General features: G+C 42.5%; 2 protein-coding genes across 2 annotated transcripts; both read left to right on the top strand.

Moving 5' to 3' along the window:
• Nucleotides 1–490: 490 nt before the first annotated feature.
• MRPL53 (mitochondrial ribosomal protein L53) lies at nucleotides 491–3796 on the top strand. The gene is made up of 3 exons (XM_054632235.2): nucleotides 491–620; nucleotides 1625–1737; nucleotides 3375–3796. The coding sequence occupies exons 1-3, from the start codon at nucleotides 532–534 to the stop codon at nucleotides 3500–3502; spliced, it is 330 nt and encodes a 109-aa protein (XP_054488210.1). The 5' UTR covers nucleotides 491–531; the 3' UTR covers nucleotides 3503–3796.
• Nucleotides 3797–13979: 10183 nt separating this feature from the next.
• LOC129121069 (fatty acid-binding protein 5) lies at nucleotides 13980–19313 on the top strand. Its single transcript, XM_054633959.2, has 4 exons — nucleotides 13980–14273; nucleotides 17070–17242; nucleotides 18186–18290; nucleotides 18424–19313. The coding sequence occupies exons 1-4, from the start codon at nucleotides 14198–14200 to the stop codon at nucleotides 18472–18474; spliced, it is 405 nt and encodes a 134-aa protein (XP_054489934.2). The 5' UTR covers nucleotides 13980–14197; the 3' UTR covers nucleotides 18475–19313.
• Nucleotides 19314–19553: the final 240 nt, after the last annotated feature.

Raw genomic sequence — 19553 nt, forward strand, 5'->3', positions numbered from 1 at the left:
TATGTTATAACCTAAAACTATATTTAACACACTACTTAAGAAAATTAATACAGCATCACTTTCTAACATAACACATATAATATTCATTTTAACATTTGCGAAAGGCCAATAATAAAATACGCATTTTCAAAAACTGGAACAGTTTTTCCAGAGAAAATTGCGGATGTTTCATCCTTGGAGGTGTTCAAGAGCAGGTTGGAGGGAGCTTTGAGCAACGCGGTCTAGTGAAAGGTGCCCTGCACAGGGAGAGCGGCTGGAACTACATTTAAAAAAAAATTAAACTCCCTTCCAACCCAAACCAGTCTATGATCCTCCGACGCAGGAAAGAGCCCGGCCCCGAGCGCCTTGGGTCATCAAACGAGGCTCGTGGGGCCGGCAGCGGTGAAGGGAGCGCACCCGCGGGCCTCCAGCCCCCACGGCCGCTCACGGACTACAGTTCCCAGCTGCCCTCGGGGCGGGCCAGTGCGGCTGCCGCAGCCGAGCGCCCCTGCGCGGGGGCTGCTGGGAGCTGTAGTAGGGGGCGGGGAGAAGATGGCGTCCAAGGTGAGCCTGGTGCTGCGGCCGGTTAAGAGTATCGTGGTCCGGTTCTGCCCCTTCGAGCCCAACGTGGAGAGCACCAGGTGAGGGGACTGCGGGGGCTGCCCTGGCCCGCTCTGTCTGGGCTCCCTCTCTGTAGACACCCCGGCGCCCTCTGTGCGCCCCTCCCGCGGCCTCCCGGGCCGCGCGTCTCCCGCCGGGCGCTGGCGCTGGGCTACGGCACCCGAGGCCATCCCGTGCTGCTGTCCCGAGGGCCCGTGCCCTGCCATGCACCCCTTTCACAGCTGTGTGCCCTGAGCTTCAGCAGAATACTCAGCCCCGCAGTGTGCCCCGAGCTTCGGCACAGCGCTCAGTGCTCAGCCCCGCAGTGGCTGATCTGTAGCGAGGGCACAAATCCACTCCCTGTGCTGGTGACGGGCACGCGGGACAACAGCAGCTCCTCTGTCCCCGGAATTAATCGCTGGAGACATTTAAGGAATTGTGCTTCTCCAGCCATGTTCTGGAGAACAAACAATTCCAAACAATTCTGGATTCTGCACCAAACAATTCCAAAATGCCGTTTTGCAATGACTTTACAGGCGCACCCACTTTTAAAATGAATTTAGTAACGCGCCTTAACTTAGAATATCTTTAAACTGCCAGAATAGCAGCTTAAAGTAGCTGTCACGCATTTCAGAAATCTACAGGAGACCAAAGATGCCATATAAATAAATGCTGCCTCAAACCCAAACAAGAAAACATTGGCAAGCAAATGATGCATAAAGAAAAATGAAAATGCCTCTGCTGTTTATTTTTTATTGTTGTTACTAATCTAGCTAAGAGAAACAGAGAAAGTATATACACTGAAGTTTTACAAAGTTCTTTGGTATGCTTTTTTACATGTTAGTATATAAGGAATATATACTGAATTTGGATTTTTGGAGTTTAAGAGTGATTCTCTTATAAGAAGTACCTGCCTGAGGTTAAGTCCAAATCCTGTTTATATGTTGTTGCCCATCAATATTGAGATGTGCAAATTAATTTTAGAAGTATGTTTACTTTAATTTCTGTCTACAACATACTTAATATATTTTTAATATATTTTCAGAAAATTTCTCCAAAGTATTTACCATAAAAAAGTCCAAGCTACTAATACAAACTGTGAAGTGACTGCTGATGTGAGACATGATGGATCTGAACCAGTTATAGATGTTACATTTGGTAAGGAGCTTGTTTTTAAAGAAACAAAAGACCTTGGGTTTGTGTTGTTACAATGTTATTGTATTCTTTTTTTTTTAATTGCTTTTTTTTTTCCTCTGGTCCATAACTAGATGTTGAGCAGCTGGGAGGGAAAAAGAAAGAGGGTGTCACTAACAGCCTGATATGTCTCTACTGTTGTTAGAGCTAATGGATCTTAGATCCAACAACTGACACCACTGGAGCTAAGTATACTTGTCTGGTGATGTACTTAAGACCTTGCAGTCAGATAGAATTCCAGGAAGGTGAATTTAGCTCTGTTTTTATATAATAATCTGTTTAGTTTCCATAATTTTTTTAATGTTACCTGTGGTGGAGGCATCTCAGTCTTGAGAACAGGAGGTTGAATACCTTTAGTTGCTTATGCAACTGAGTAACTGTAATCTGAAGGAACTGCTCAGGTGGGTGAGGCTTTGCATGTGCAGATGGACCTGCAGAATGAGGTCAACTATGTACAACAAATTTCTGGGTTTCCTTTGAGGGTATAGGGAGCAGGCAGGGAATTGGTGGTGGAGATTTCATCAGTTCTGGAAGCGTCCCAGATTCCAGGCTGTGAACAGATGGCTCTAATCTGCTTTTGTCCTTTTCTCTGGCTGCATCTTCTTTCCTGCTGTGCTGTAATGGACCAATATGTCATGTAGCCCATTAAAGTTTTCATTAATATTGATTTCTGCTACCCTCTTATGTTTAAGCTTCCATATTTTTAGTGAATTGGTGGAAGTATCAAAAGTGTTGAATGGTCTTTGTTTTGCTTAGGAAAGAAACTATTGCAATGTTAACCTTGCATGTCTCTCTCTCCCCCCATGCCTCTTTCTCATCCTTGTGATGTATTAAGACTAAAGCAGTAAAGCTCTATGTTTTTTCACAGTGTAAACCCAAACCAGTTTATCTCATTAATGCCAAGACACCTCTAAACTCTTCGTATTCTGAAAGCTGATTTTTTCCAGTGAAGTGTTTGTAGCCCTTGTAGTTGGCAAAAATGAGGCTGGAACGTGGATGCCAGGCATGGTATTTCACTATATGGGTTTGGCTGTTGGTTTTGTATTTGCAAATCTTGCAAAATAATTAACTTGGGTAATATTCACCTTCTACTGCTCCCTGCTTGTTTTAAAATAAATTCTTTCAGAATTCTAGAAATCCTAGTGCTTCCTATTTTTTTTTTTTTTTACATTATAACCACAAGATTGTGTGAACCAATTTGTTATTTTGGCTGAAGAAGCACATTAAATGGACCACTGATAACAGGCTACTAAAATGCTTAGCCATGTGTGGAAATTGTCCCTTCCAATACCTTACTTGCCTTTTGTGAGGTGACTTTGGGGACAGAGTATGAGCCATTCTTATCAAATGTCTTCTTACTATAGGCATACCTAGACAAATGCCTCAGATTTTTCAATAATGCAGTGCAGAAGTGAAAATTAAATGCATATTGTGTGCAGTTTGATATGTCTGTTTGGCAGTGGTGCATAGTCAGGTTCCTTGGTAGCTGGGGCACTTTCTAATCAGACAAGGTGAACTGTAGTTGGATTTATATGTGTAAAACAACTGCACACCAGAGGAGTTGTCACTTTGTGACTTCTCAAGGTTTTCTTCATTTGTAGCTGATGGAGATCGACTGATAATGAAGGGAGCCCACTTGACCACAGGGGAAATGTTAACAGCATTGGCATCCAGATGTAAAGCAAAAGACCTGAAGGAAGAACAGAAAAGCAAGAAGAAGAATCCCTGAAGAATGGAAAACCAGCTGTGTTTGCATTGACATGTGTTAGAAACAGCAGGCTGCACAGAAGGCTTTTTCCTATGCAACAAAATCTGAGAGATGGCCGAAAGACTTTAAATGTTCCCTGCCTTCCCTTGAAAGAGGACATACAGATCAACAGATCTTCTTACAGTGGTGGGTCAAGAGGGGCATAAGATGCAGGAATGCATCTTTCTAAGCAGCTGCATGTTGGACTAATATCACATGTATTTGCATTTCAATGTGAATCATGCACATCAGCTATTAAATTAATACTGCAATGAAGCCAGATCTCTTTGGACATTATTTCCTACAAAACTTCTATAAGGCAGAACATTTTTAGAGTGGTTATTATTATTGTTTGAAGGCTATTAAATTTATTACATTTGAAGAAAACTTATTGACTTAGCTGAGGGACAGCAGGCTGAAAATGTAGAGTGGTTTTTGTACTACTTTGTTTATAATACATCTATTGCTAAGTCCCTACCATTTTCTTCCTCTGTTTTTGAAGGAAGTGGGAAATTTGCTAAATGTAAATTTAGCTCAGCTATTAAAGTAACAAGGTTATGGTCTGTCAACACACAGTAGAGTTACTCATCCTGCATAAAAGTAACTAAGTTTAGCTCAAGTTAGTTTTTTTGGTAATTGGAGAAAAGGGCTATCTTTGAAGTTCAGTTTTGTAGTGGTTTTGTCACTCTTGGGATATTTCATTAACTATTTTGGAAAGATCAAAGGCAGAGCTTTATTTGGTGTTTATAGTCCCATGTCCAACCCTATTATTTATTAAAGTAACTGCTTAGGTATCTCATCTGTGTTGCAAACCCTCCTCTGTGGGTTTGGAAGGGTCGATCTCTCCTCAGGCTGTGCAGGTGAAGGTGTCAGCTCCACGTGTGTTTCATGTGCATCAGTTTTGTTCATAAGAAAAATGTAGTTCCAGTTTTGAGAATTGCAAGTGTGGTGCTCTTGAAACGCTTTACTTCTACCTTTTTATGATCATATGCCTGATTTCTCTAAAACTAGTACATGTATTTCCAAAGTTGGCAGCATATTTAGGACACAAATCTGAAACTAGTTTTACTTTACTTTTGCCAAGATTATTAAATGGACACTGTCCGTTCTGAAGGCAAAGTGGTTCTGAATAGCACTGTCAAGGTAATTCTTTGCAAGTTTCATTAGAATGTTGAAGTCAAGGTGATGTCTTGTGTTGGAGAAGGAGAGCTGTGCTAAAGACATTGGGTGTTTCCCATGTGTCTGCAACAAACAGAAGAGTGTGAGATAAGATGATTCAATGAAATTTGGATGTGGGAATGAGATGTGAATAAATTTGTCTGGGATAAATACCTTCTCTGCACTGGAACCTTTTTTTTTTTTTTATTAGGCCATCAGCTCTTCAGTGGTTTTGGAGTGCTGAGCTGCTAAATGTTCTACTGAGCTCTGTTACAGCAGAGGTGTTATGAGAGCTCCTGAAACAGAGGATTTTAAATCCTGTCAAGCTAGAGGAGTACTGTAGAAGAGGACCAAACTGAAATTAGAATGTTCAAAGGACAGGTTGTTTTGTTGTTTTATTTTCTTTTGCTTTTCCCACAGTTTAGAATAACATCTGAAAAAGCTTTGCAGGAAAAGTGAGAATTGTTCAAGTGGAAGACCTATGCACAATTATTGTTCCTCTGGTTAATCATATATTCATATGCACAAAAGCCCTCTTACTGTAACATATCAATGATTGTTGAAGGTTTTTTCTTTCTTTGACAGTCTGTACATCGGTGTACAAAACTTATGTTTTAATTTGAAGTGCTTATATCCATCTTAAATAGCCATCTATAAGTGCTTAAAGAGTTAAAGAGGAGTTAAGTAATTAATCATTAATTATTAATAATAATTAAGTTTCTATAGTATTTATTTTGGCCCAAGATTGGGGCTTATATTTATGAATAGAAAAGGGAAAAATGAAAACCCTTGCTATTTTTTTATCATCAGAATGAATCCCTTCTGTTGTCAAAGAAAGGGAGTTTATTTTTTTATTTTACTAGCATGGATTGCTCTGTAAAAACACACACTTTTTCTAAATGCTTTCATTTTAATCTGCACATCCCCAACCTTCCTGCTTAGGTTAGGTCAAAGGCCTGCCATGTTGCCATTGAGAGATCACTGACAAATCAGGGGATGAGGTGTAGGCCGGTGCTGCTTTTGCTGTGGGTGCTGGGAGCTGCAGTTTGCAGTGATAAAGCTCTGATACCTTCTGTGCATGAAAAAGAAGTAATGACTGGGTTTTTAATATGCAACGTGTAAAGCAAAACATACAGGACAGAAAAATCAAGCTAAAAATGTGCATCCTCGAGACTACAAGATACTGGAGTGATATAAACAAGCAAGATGAGCAAGAAGGCACTCCTCTGATGATTATTATGCTAATATGTAGAAAATTTCTCTCCCTGTATCGTGGAGATAAAGGTAGGAATTTATTTTTCAAGTACGTTAAAGATAATCTGTAATGACTTTCTTCCCTGAGCATTTAGATAGCTTTGCTGCAAGCTGCTCCTGCACTCCCAGCTCCTGCTGCTGATTGCCTGAAACAAAGCTCTGACAGCTCCTGACATGCACAGGCCAGCACTGGGGATGTACAGGGTATTAAGGTCACTCATGCACAACAAAGCGTGTCTGGGTGAGCACTGATTTTGCATGTTGTTATTTTTTAGCCCTCTAATCTTGATTATTGTATCCCACCAAAAATGTGGGTGCTTGCCCGACTATAAAAGGAACTGGAACAGACCCTAAAAAACTAGGATTGCCTACATGCAAATAGCATGGCCACATAGGATGTCTGATAGCAGGTGATGACATTAAAATGGCTAAATCTCTAATGCCTGGAGATTTAGCAATTATTGGAATAATCTTAGATCTTTTCATTGTACAAATACCTGTTTTTTCAGACGTTCTTATCAGTGCACAGGGAAAATAGTCTTGAAATGGATGAATATGCCATTCAGATAACACAACCTGGCTGAGGTATTCCCTTTTTAAGTATCTGCAGCACTGTTTTTAGAAAAAGATAATGGTATTTTTATTAAAGATTTCAACTAGGAGCAGCAGTGTTAGAGAACATTGCAAGTTCTTCTCCTCTGCTTGTTTGAATTTTAAATGACCAAGGAGTTTATGTGGTATAAAGAAGCCAGAAAAACCCCTCAAAAGTTGAATATCCTGGGACTGTGTTCAACAGTTCTCAAGTTGCTTGTTCTCAAATGTATCTCTTACACATGTATACACTCCTTACAGTTTTAAGAATTGCTGGCTCACTGCCCACCTCAAACTCCATGTACAACAAGTTTCCCTGGATGCAGGCCCTGCCTTTCCACTGAGTGGCTTGGAGTCCCACTGAGACCAACATATTGCCTATCAGTGATGCCTCTTCTACATGCACTTCTCTGCCTTCTCCATCTCCTGGCCTAATAGTTTTTTTCCTTACTGGCATTGTTTGATCTCATCCAGGCTCCCCTTTTCCCCTTGGAAGGCCTGAGTCACTCTTCTGAGCCCTTTTTGTTGATTGCTAAGAGCATGCAGTGGCTTCAAGCAGCCAAGGTACTCTGCTGCTGGTAGACCACTCCATGTTCTCTGCTTCCTGCTCAGCCTTGCTCTGTAAGCTGGTAACTGTTGGGATGGAGCAGCATGAACAGCTAGAGGTGGTTTTTGGCTTCTGATTAACTTAACAAAAAATGGTCTTTACATTGAGCCGGTCATCTCAGGATTTTACAAAACTAAGGATGCACCCAGGGACCGATGTTAGGGGTGTGAAGGCAAAGGAGCTGCTGACCTGTTTTGATCATGACTCCTGAAGTTCCAAAGTGGTACTTGAAAGCAGAGTTAAGGCAAGCCTAGATATTTTGTTTGACTTTAAGCAGTCTCCTACCTACCGGCAGTGTTAATAGCAGAGGTTAATAGCACATCAAAGGAGATCTTTGCATTGTGCTTCACTGGAAGAGGTGAGTTTGACTTGTTTCCATATGAATTAATATTTCTTTTAAGGCAAAATAGCTGGATAAATGGACGAGCATGTTTGTGGAGGGAATGCTTGGTCAATAGGAGCAAACCTGGGAAAGACAACCTTAGTGGACAGATTCTCACAATTCAGACTGACAATCCCTGCAGGAAGTTCAGAGCACAGGTAGGAGGCAAAGCAGCAGGTTCCTTCCTTACTCAGGCACTACTCCTCTGTTTCTTTTGAACCCTCCACCCTTTTTCAACACGGAGTCAAAGACCAGCCTTACTGTAAAAATAACATGGTTGGCATGCAAAGCCAGCAAGTTTGTCCTCTCTTACACAGTTCTTGCATGAATGCATGGAATTATCTTTTCACTGTTGGGGAATCTGAGTGGTTCAAGTCACTTGCATGAATAAAAGAAAAAATAAATATTTTCATGGAGTTTTTAAAGTATGTTTATAGATGAAGATTTATAGAACTTGACTTCAAAATCCACTGCTCAAGTGAATTTCAGAGTATTTACTGGGAATGACAAATTTAAGGATCAGGTGATTACTTCTTTCCTTCAAACAGCTAGATCAGTATCAAGTTAAATTGCACATGAAAGAAAAGGTAGCAGTCAGTACCAAAAACTTTTGGCAGAAGCATAGGAACAAATTAGAGAACTGCAGTGTAATTTCCTACTCCCTTACAGATTTTCTCTGGTCTGGTTGTTAGATATGTAATATCAAATCTTGAGATGGAATCAGGGATGTAAACCCAAATAGCGTGAGACTTTTCAAGTCTAGAAGAGCAAGCTGGAAAATACCTGCTTGTCCTGCATGGTAGCTTGAGATGCCAGAGGCAAGAATTTTCTTAGAAGACTTTTGAACACAAGTCATTTAGTCAATCCTTTTTGCAAACTTAGCATGTTGGCAATGGGAATGGGATAATAGTAAAAACTAACTTTAGCTTTCAAAGGGTTTTCCCCAATGTTCTTCTACAGCCCATGAAAAATGAGGTCTTGAAAGGTGAGTCAGAACTGGAAGCTAAAACATTGAGCAGCAGCCCAGAGAGCCTCTCTCTTCCCACTGTGTGCAGGTGTGAGAAGGCTTGTGCTGCTTGGTGAAAAGGAACCCCCATCAACTGTGCCTCAGGTGCTTTACACCTTTTCAGCCCAGGATGAAGTCCTTTGGGAGCCCTGGCCAGGTAGTCAGCCTACACATATTCCTAGCACCCTATTACATGATTTTGGCCAACAGGAAGAGGAGCAATTGCAGCCCCTCTCCAGCTTTCCTGGGAAAGCTGTTGGTATCCACAGCACAATGAGAAGACCCTTCCTCTGCAGAGTGTGAGTGTCAGGCTCTGCCCTTCATATTTCTGGACTATGATGCTCTCCTTTGTGATATCCTGAGAATGAGAAGTATGGTTATAGCTATAAATGAAACATTGTTTTTTTCCTGAGGTTCCCTTCACATCCTCAGTAATGGAATTCTACTTATGATATGCAATCAAGGAAAAAAGCTAAAGCTTTATATACCCTTTTAAAATTCAGTGAGAACATATGTACTCTATTGATTCCAAATTTCATAATCTAATTATTTATCATTGGTAGAAATATTTGTTTTATCATTACCTATTCCAAATAATTTTGACATTCTTTGTCCTTTCCCTTACATCCTTATTGTTCCAGACTACACAGAAAGGACAAAGTTGAAGTTTTATTTGTCTTTATTTACAGAGACATCATTTGGGTTGATTTTTTTTTTTTGTACATCTGATGTTTCTAAAAGCCATACCAGAATATTTGTTTTCTGAAAGTCTCTTCTGTGAGCAGGTATTCCCTGTTACTGAGCTTTTGTTTTACATGGATCAAAGGCTTTTTCAGTGCTAAAACTACAGCTATGGAAGATTTGTAGTCACCCTAATATCTTTTTTAGCATTGTAATGACTATGCTGATTATAAAATTCTGAAGATAAATAAAAATATTTTTATTCTTACATGTGGCTGTTTGCTGTTCAGGGTAGATACTGCTGCTAAATAGAAAGGACTTTTCAAAGCTTCTGAAGTTAGGTACCAGCTCACATATCTGCAGTCACTGTGACCTGGGCTGGATCTGACATGCAATCATTTTTTGTTGGGAATGAGGAAAATGAGTCCTGGACTCCTCTTCCAAGTCACTGCAGGCTCCTGGAGCTTTCTCTCTCATCACTGAGGCAGGCTGCACTCGGTGAGCTGTGACACCATTGCCACAGTAAACTTTGCTCTAGAAGCATTTCTCTTTGACCTTGCTTTGAACGTGCTGCTGACAACGTGCAGGAGCTGGGCTCAGGCTGCCAGGGTGCTAATTGCATTATGGTGATGCAGTACTGCATTATAGTAATGCAGTAATGCTCTGTGGCACCAGCAGCACCGCCGCGCCGGCACACGTGAGCCTGCCCACCCCAGGACAGGCTGCCTACCCAGGGCAGATGCAGCAGTCTCCAGATTCACAGCAAGGATTCTTTGGACCCATGCTCCATGCTGGAGAGCAATATGGTTTTGTTTTGACTCAAAACCGGATGTATTGCACAGAGCCCATTGATAAAACAAAGCTATGCCCAGCTCTTCCAGCTCAGAGGTAATAAAATGCTGATATGCCGGGAGATCTTGTGCATGTTGACATACAAAGGAAAACTTGCAGGTTTGTGCGTTGTTGCTTCATAATCCCTGGCCTTGTATTGCCCAAGCAAACACCTCTTTAGTGGCAAAGCTTTCTTAGGCCAGCTAGGCAACTGTAGCACGGGTTTCATCATGCCTGCCCAGCGATGACATGGCTGGGAAGGGAAAACCACACTTGTACAACAAGGAAACAGAAACAAAACTCTGCTACCTATGCAATTTTCCCCATCCATGCCTTGGGGGTGAGTAGCTATTATTCATAGACTGCATTAACTTTTTTCCACAGCTAGGGATAGGCCGAAGAGTAAAATTTTGGCAGTGATGTCCAGTTTTCCTGACAATTTTCTAAGGCTTTCTCAAGAGGTTATCTTATCTAAAAGAAGACACTTAGAAAAGGTGGTCTATATACACAATATGTCTGTATTCTAGAAGGAAAGCAAGATCCCTCACACAGTAGAGCATAGCTCTATCAGATTGGGTTCCCTCCAAGTTAAACATATGGGCAGATAATGAGTAAAGGTCTAGGGAAAAAGTTACGCCTCCTATGGAACCAGATTAGTGATATGCTGCAGAGGAGGAGGTGGTGCTCTGCCCTGCCCAAGCAGCAGGTATTGTGACTCCAAAAGACAAAATATGGCTTAGCTTGCATGCAGGAGGTGAATCTATGGCTACGTGAAGAGAAACCTCAAACACTGCTGGCCACAGCTCCCACGTCAGATGAAGCATCACTGCCCCTGCCCCAAGGAGTAGAATGAAGGTCTCCGTGCACATCGCCTTGCACTTGGTAATGAAGAGCTGTAATACCCTCCTGTCCTACAAGGTGCAAGGGTTTGACTACCTGAGGGAAGCATTCACCCTGGTTAGGCTCAAGCTGCCAAGGTGGTGGTTGCTCCCAAATGTGGCTACGTGCTTGCCGTGCAGCTCATTTCCTCAGAAAAATTTACGCTTCTCATTGTAAATTTGATTCTCCTTTTCTTGGACAATATATAGTTCACTGTGGAAATGAGCAAAACTTCAGAGAATTTATTCTGTCTGCACTGAAACAATAATATGTGGCACAGGGATTCCATGCTGTCCATAGGTAGCATGTACTTGCTGCTTCTCTTGTCATATATCTAAAGACGAGACTACACAAACACAAAAGGTCTGATCATGATGTCAGCCTCAAACCAGGCTGGAATTGAGAATTATAGGATTGAATCCCTGTGGCTCAAGCACGTCTGGATATCTGAACATTTTAGTTTGCCTCCCAAAGAAGGAGCCATATTTGGCAAATATATACTGTTGAGATAAAAAACAATGTATATTTTGTAGCTCAGGCTACCTGTGCCTTACCCAGAATGATACATCTCTGGCCCCTATAGATACTTTTTTTGCTACACAGACAGTTTCAGCACTATTTTGTTTCAAAGAAGTTTTGAGATGTGGTGCTGATGATATCACAGCCAGTAATCCGTGTCACTGGATTGATTAATTTGCAAAACATTGGGACTTTGTAAGAATTGAGTGAATGAGTGAATTTTTTTTTCACTGTATACTAACAATCTGCATTTCAGAAAAGAGAGATAAGAGTCTCTTTTCTTCTTGTGTCTTGTATGAATTTACATGCCTAGACCTGAAAAATTTGTGAGGAGAATAAATCAGACCAAATGACTTGTGGGAGGATTCAAAACTGTAACAATGTTGAGCACAGGTGGGTAACTGGATCTTCAGGTACTTCAGATCCAGGAATACTGTCTCACCACTAGATGGAAATAGTGGATTTTACATCTTCTGCTGCATTATCAGCACTTATACCTGACTACCATTTGCATATCGTAAGCCATCTGCAGGCAGCACTGCAGAAATGTGGATCCAAAATTATTTGCTGGTGTACGTGGAGTAAAGCCAAGACTTCTATTTCTAGAAATTGTCCCCGCTTTACAAGACTGAAGACTTCCTAATTCCTGAAGGATGATTCTGTTTGATCCCTAATCTAATGGCTTTTCATTTATCCTTTCTGTAAGCAACCAGAGAACTGCAGCATGGACGGCATGTTGATTCAACTATCATGAATTAGTCAGTAAACATCACCCTAATTTAACATTTACTCTGAAATCTCTTACACAAGACACACACAAAATTAAATTAAAAAAAAAAAAAGTGAAAGAATGTTGAAAGTCCTGTGTTTCAATATACCTACTTAATGACACAAAAAAGAAGCAATATGACTTGCTGTCTTATGAGCAGAGGCTATAATGTTGTTTGCATATTAAAAGCAAGCATATAGTCAGAGAAGCAGAAAGTAATTAAAGACAGCTTTGTAGGGAAGGATAGTTAGAGGAAATAAATAAAAAAAATCAGTTCAAACATTATCTGTTTATTTTGTGTACAAAAAATCTGACTTTTTACAAAGTCTTGAAACTTCTAGCTGCTGTGTGAAGTTGTATCACTGCAAAGCATAAAGAAAAAAGTCCTCCTTGCTCCAAAACGTTTGGCTTTATGGCACTTTCTCATATTGTGAAATGCTGGAGCCAGCACAGAACCTGCTTTGCTGTCTTCTCTGGCTTTGATGGTTTTGATACCTTCATCTCAAACTCCTTCATGAAAGTACTAGCAGAGAAGTGTAGTAACTGTTATTCCATAAAAAAACCTTGAGATACTAGATGTATCTCCACAATTCTCTTTTTCCAGACAGGAGAAAGTAGCTGTGGTTTTCATCCAGCGTGATACAAGGCCAACAGAGGCAGAGATTGGCATAACCCTGATGCTGGAAACAAATTTTGGGGGTACATTGGAATCAGGAATATTTTTTTTTGTGACTTAATAATAGCAGCTTCCTCACAGAATATGACAGTAAATCTGACAAAATTTGACAAACAATTAGTCAAAACCTCACAGGGCCTCTTAAGAGAGTATATTTTATGATGCCACTTCTGTGCCAGTGTACAGTTGAGGCAGCTGCAGCATTTTCCTTTAAGAAGTAGGAATTGCAGTTCAAGATGGACTAAAAACAAGATAGCATATCTCCATTTTTCCTATGCTAAGGCATGAGGTTGCATTCAGGCTCTGATTTTTCCTGCGTACTGCAAGCACCCACATTAATTCTGTGTTTTGATTGATTTTGTTGGCTAAACTGACCACTGTGTGTATGTAGAAGGTCTGTTCCTGGGTCACAGTAACTATGGATAGCTGTAGTTCAATAATATGTAATGTACCAGTGGGAGTTGTTGGGAAAGCTGGCAATCAAACCCAATAAACTGCTTTGAGATGCTGATGCCTTATTGCTCTGTCTCTGTGCCATATGATGATTTTTTTAATAAGCCTTCAAAAAAACCATGACGAGTAATAAAAAGTATAATTTAGCATCCAGAGTCCAGCTAGGAGTGCAGGGTACCGGCACTCAGCATGCTGGACTCTTTCACCTCGCCGGATGGAGTTTGTGTTCGAAGCAGCGTTGAGGCCACAACATCCCTCGGTGGGACAGCTCAGGCAGTGTCCCCCCGTTCCTGGGCGTTCCCGTGCTGGGGTGCAAAGAGGGGTTGCGAGTCTGTGTGTGTAAGAGTGTGAGTGTGAGTGTGCGTATCTATTTGTGCATGTGAGTGCGTCTGAGTGTGTGAGTGTGCGTTTTCTGTGTGTGTGCATGTCTATTTGTGCATGTGAGTGTGTGAGTGTGTCTGCGTGTGACTGCGTTTGAGTGTGCCTGCCTGTGTGCCTGTGTGTGAGTGTCTGTGTGTGAGTGTGTGTGTCTGTGTGCCTGCCTCTGTGTGTGTGTGTCTGTCTGTGTGTCTGTCTGTGTGCCTGCCTCTGTGTGTGTGTCTGTCTGTGTCTGTCGGTGTGCGTGAGCGTGTGTGCGGGCGGAGGGCGGGCAGTGCCCGGCGTGCCCGCTCTTGCCGCCGCCGCTGCCGCGGGCGGGACTCGCCGGGCGGGGGCTCGGCGGGGAAGGGGCCGGGGCGCGGCGGGAGCCCCATTGGCTCTGCCGGCAGCACATGTTGCCCGCCCGGCTATAAAGGCGGCCGCGGCCGCGCTGCAGCCCGTCCTCCTGCCTTCACGTTTCTACAGGGACGCCATCAGCTCCAGTGCCGCCGCCATGGCCATCGACGCGTTTTTGGGTAAATGGTGCCTCGTCTCCAGCGAGGGCTTCGAGGAGTACATGAAGGAGCTGGGTAAGAAGCCGGCGGCTCCCCGCCCCCGAGAGGGAGGGATGGATGCCGGGATGCCGCCCCGGGGATGTGCTGCCGCTGCCGGCCGGCGAGGCTCTGTCCAAGGTCCGCGGAGAGCGCGGTCCCGGAGCCGGGCCCGAGGGTGGGACGCAGCCCGGCCGAGAGCCGCGGGTGGGCGGCGGCTGCGGGGGTGATGCCGGGAATCTCCGGGATGCAGCGCCGGGGGCTCCGCGCCCTCTCGGCTCCGGGAACGGAGCGCTGGCCGGCAGCAGAGCTTTCCTGGCGGGAGAGCTGCCGCCTCTGGCTCCGAGTCCCAAAGATGTCAGCGACCCTTTTTGCATCGTAATGCCGGTGCCTGTGAGGCAGGTGCCGGCACCAGCAGGCACCTTCCCGCCGCACAGCGCTGCCGCCTCCCTCCGCAGGGCCGGGATTAGCAGCTGGTGCCGGCAGCCCGGCTGCGATTAGGCCGGTCCGCCCCTCCCTCAGCGCTAATGCCGGGGCGGGGAGCCGGGGCGGCCCGGGGGGAGCTCGGCGCTGCCCCGGCCCCGAGGGCGGCGGCTCCGCTCGGCCGGGCTGGGTCACCCAGCCCCAGCACACAGACCTGCCGAGCCGGGGCTGCCTCCCCGCGGAGTCACCTTGGCTGTCTCCTCCCGGGAAAGCCAAACTGGATCAGCTGCTGTGGGTAACCGGCTGCCCTGCCGGAGGCTGTTTCCTGCTTTCTTCTGTGGCTAGTCACACCTTTATCTCTGGGGGATGGTCCTGGCTTGTTATCCCTGCGTCCAGGCTGCCCTACATTTTGTCACATGAAGTTACCGGATGAAGAACACACCTAACAGACCAGGAGCCTCATCTGCCAGCTCTGATTTACCACTTTCCTGTGAGCATCCTGGCTGACAGGTGATAGATACCTGGAAGTGTCTATATGGCCCAGAAGCTATTATTTTCTGCAATTTATTCACAGATGAAAGCCATGATATTTTCTCAAGAGGCAGAAGATGTAGGCTTATCATGAGAGGGAGAAGAAGGAATTTAGGTCTTGCGTTCTTCACATAAAATACAAAAAGCATCACTGCATTTACACTCTGCAGACAGTGGTGGCTGTAATTACATTTTGGGAAGCCTGTCAGTATGTGATAGGTATGATATGACAAAGCCTTTTGGACTGAACTCTTAAGGAGACTTTGGAGGAAATTCAAGAATTTTAAGCTCGGCTTGGTTGAGCCATGGATTAGGATGCCTTGGTGCCTTGATGTCCAATGGCCAGACCTAGGCGTGTGCCAAGTTGCAACTTCAAAGTAGAAATTAGGTGCTGCAACTGCAGAGCACCTCCCATGCGTAGGCAGCACCAGACTGTTGTTTGGTTTTAGATTGAAATCATAAACCCAGTCACTTTTCCATTTTACATTCACAATTCAGGCAATTAAATTTATACCAAGTCACATTTTAGGAGCCAGGATTTCACCCTTGCTGGCTACCTGTGAAACTCTCTGCCTTTGATCCTATTGATGCACCACAAATGAGACCATGCAGATTCTGCTCATTCTGTGCAAAAGAACATTTGAGGACAAAGAAGTTGGAATTTCACTTCTTGCCATATGGAAGACATGCAGCTCATCTCTGTTTAGTTGGATCCCAAGCTGTAGCTGATGAAATAATTCCCTGATTACTCTGGCCTGGACTACAGCAACAGAATGTGTGTGGAGGTTACTGTGGCAATAATTTCCAGTTCTGATCAGAAAAGCTGGACTGAGGATAACTGTTTTTTCTCTGTGAACTCAAGCTTAAGGCTGAATCCTGGAATCTCATTTGAGTCTGGAGAAGCAGTGTCTGGAGAGTACTTTATTTCCCTCTGCAGGACACAGCCCTTACCTCCCCATGCCTGGGGAGTGCTGTGCTGATACTTGACAGCATTTTTTACATTTTTTAACTACACCAGTTGCAGAACCCAGGCACTCACTGACCTGGTGATACTTTCTGCCTCACTTGGTTGCATATCAATTCACGGTTCTGATATGCACTTACCAGTTTGATGGAGTCATGTTTGTTCCTTGCTGCCCTCTTATTTGCATTTTCATCCTTCAGATCAAAAAGATTCAAGCAAACCTTGCAAACAGTGCATGCAGGGGCTGAAGCAGGGTGAATCTGAAGAGTTTTGAGGGCTGCTGTCTCCAAATCATGAATTTTCAGCCATTTCCAAATTGCTCATTTCTCCATTTCTCTGTCTTTTGCATGTGTGTGTAAGCACTATTTTCTATGATAATGATTTTCTAATTCACAACTCCATACTTTGTAAACAGGATGTAAAATATGAAATTTAATTAAAAATGCCATGTTTGCAATGGTGTACAAATTAATGGAAGGGTATTTATTGAGTAAGTTTGAATAAAGTGGATTCATCTGTCAATAAAAATAATTTGTAGACTTTTAAAGTGTTCAGAATTTGAAGTGAATAATTTTATTTTAGTTTAAGGTTTCGTATTTGTTTTCCTTTTTGCTATTTATTTCTGTTTGAAAAAAAAAACAGTGCTGAGTTTTGGGATACCTAGAAATCCTCGAGAGGGCAAAATAAATTTAACTTTAGCTCTCTGAGGAAACAAAAGAGTAACTCTGCAAATGAGCTTTTTTCCTTCCTCATCTGTGGAAAATTTAAAACATCCTCTTTCTTTGTGGCTCTTGAGCTTTGATTCTCAAGTGTGCTTAAGTGCCTAATTAAATGGGAATTAGGTATTTGAATTCTTGTGTGGCCCTAAGCCTCAGGGTTTAACTGACTTTGTGACACTCTGTGCCTCTCCCTTGCAGGTGTGGGTATGGCCATGAGAAAAATGGGAAGCATGGCCAAACCAGACGTTTACATTATTCAGGATGGGGACACCATCACCATGAAAACAGAAAGCACCTTCAAAACTTCCCAGTTTAGCTTCAAGCTTGGTGAGAAATTTGAGGAAAACACATTAGATGGTAGGAAAACTCAGGTCAGTATGCTAAATTTCTGTTGAAAAAAGGCAATTCTTTGGGTGTTTTACAAAGGGAGATGCTATTTTAAAATCAATTTTAACATCCGTACTAACAGTGCTTTATTCAATGAGCAGTTGTCTCTCTAAGTCTCATTGACAATTTTTTAAACATGGATTAAGCACATTCCAAAGAGGGAGAGTGCTGAAATCAATAGTCTTGTGTATTTTGCTGTTTTCATTTTGTGGCAGAAGCATTTTTTTAGTAAAACTAACAGACCTCTAAATCCCTGTTAAAGCCAAATGCCATTTCATTTGAAGCCTGTGGGAAAAAATGCCATTGATGTTTAATCAGAGGCAATTCAGCCCTAGGGTTAACCTTTCTGCTCTGTCCCTTATTTGCATAACAAGAGAGCCTGGTTCAGTGTGGGGTGGGATCCGAGACAGCAAGGTAGCCATGTGAATTACAGGCACTAAACTCCAGTTTTAGAAGGCAGAGTTTCTCCTTGCACCTAGAAGGAAGAATATTTATCCCAAAGGAGGGAAAAAGCAAAGGATATATCTCATTTCCTCCTGTGAGTGCTCTCTGTTTATCACCCCCCTCCCTCCAGCCACACACTTTCAGTTCATCTATTCCTGCAAGATCAGATAAATGCTACACAAAGGCTCAAAGCCCATGTAACAAAGAGATGAACAGAGAACATCTTCTGCTCCTGTTAATTGAAATTGTGGATGGTGTCAAAAGTTTGTCTGATGCAGAAATGTGTCAGAGCAGTGAGTTAGTTACTGTAAGAAGAGGCTTGATAAAATGTTTAACATAATTTCTGGCTTTGTAGTTGTCAATGATAAAATTATTATTGAGTGAGCTGGGGTGGGAATCTTTCATTTGGGATAAGATGTTGGAAAGCCTCAGTGCTGCCCAAATGTCATGGGGAAAATATTGATGGTCAGGTTCTTCTTTCAGACCCTTGTCAGCTTAAAAGATGATGGCTCATTGCTTCAAGAGCAGGAATGGGATGGCAAGAAGACCACAATAACAAGGAAGCTCGTGGATGGAAAATTGGTGGTGGTGAGTTCAGTCCCACTTTCTGATCCCCAGGTGCTGCTGGTTGGTAGCCTGAAATGTAACTCCTAACGTGCCTTTTTCCCCCGTTGGTCTGCACTGAGAGGTAAATTAATAAATGCATCTCTTTATCTTCTAGGAGTGTGACATGAATGGTGTCAAGTGTGTTAGAGTCTACCAGAAGGCATGAGGACATCTTCAGGTTCAGTAGGAACTTGCTGCAAACAACTCAGTTCAGTGGACAGAGCTCCTTTTCACTCCGTATTTTCCTTTTCCCTGTTTTCTAGTATTTCAATGGACTGAGTAGCTGAGTGCAATTCTTTTTAAAGGCCGTGATGTAACTATTATGTAACTATTCTGAACTTAGGCTATTAAATAAAATTGTTGAATATATGAAGTGGAAACATTGTTACTAGTGGAATTTTAAGTGAGGTTTCAAAAAAAAAAAAAAAACAACAACCCCATTTTGGTTTTAGGCTCTACTAAATCTGCCTTCAGCACAAAACAAGCCAGTATATCACAAACATTCCTACTTTCTAAGATAGTAAAATTTGAAATTGGAACAACTCCAGAGCCCAAACTTTGAATGTTTTTTCTAACATCCATGTTACAAAGTAACTAGAATTGTGTGGGTATAAATTCGAGATAAACTAAATTGGTGTTTAAGTAAGAGGAATGGATTTTCAGGGTTAGTTTGGGGTTTCTTGTGTTTCAAACCCACAGTTTTCTTAATTTCTATATATAATACCCACAGTTTTCTTAATCTCAAGATATACCAGTAAGCCAATGAATATGATAAATCTAAGCAAGCACATACACACTTTCTTGAAAGGAAGCCTTATTTTAAGAAGACTTTTCCTAGCAAAACTCTTATTCCATGTCCAGTTACATTCTAAAAATTCTTAACCAAAATTGCTGAAATACTGCCTAAAACCTAAAGCCTCATTTTTTTTTTTTAAACTTGTTTGAAACACCTATCAATGGAGTATATATGCTTTGAAGTGCCATAATAAATAATCAGAAATATCAGTGTCTCGAGTATTACTTTTACACTGGTTGGGAAACAGAGCCTATAATGCTATAATTCTGCCAAAGAGATGTCAGATGAGACAAAAATTTAAAAGGTTTAGGTGAATTTCTGTGATACCAGACAAGCATGTCCTAAAAGTGAAACCATTTGGTGACAGGAAAGTTTCCATGAACTCAGGAGCCTTGGGGATCGTGCAATTGCACAGGTCCTGTTTGCTGCATCTGTCATTGCAGGATCAA

Source organism: Agelaius phoeniceus, chromosome 1, assembly GCF_051311805.1.
Source record: "Agelaius phoeniceus isolate bAgePho1 chromosome 1, bAgePho1.hap1, whole genome shotgun sequence".
Lineage (NCBI taxonomy): Eukaryota > Metazoa > Chordata > Aves > Passeriformes > Icteridae > Agelaius > Agelaius phoeniceus.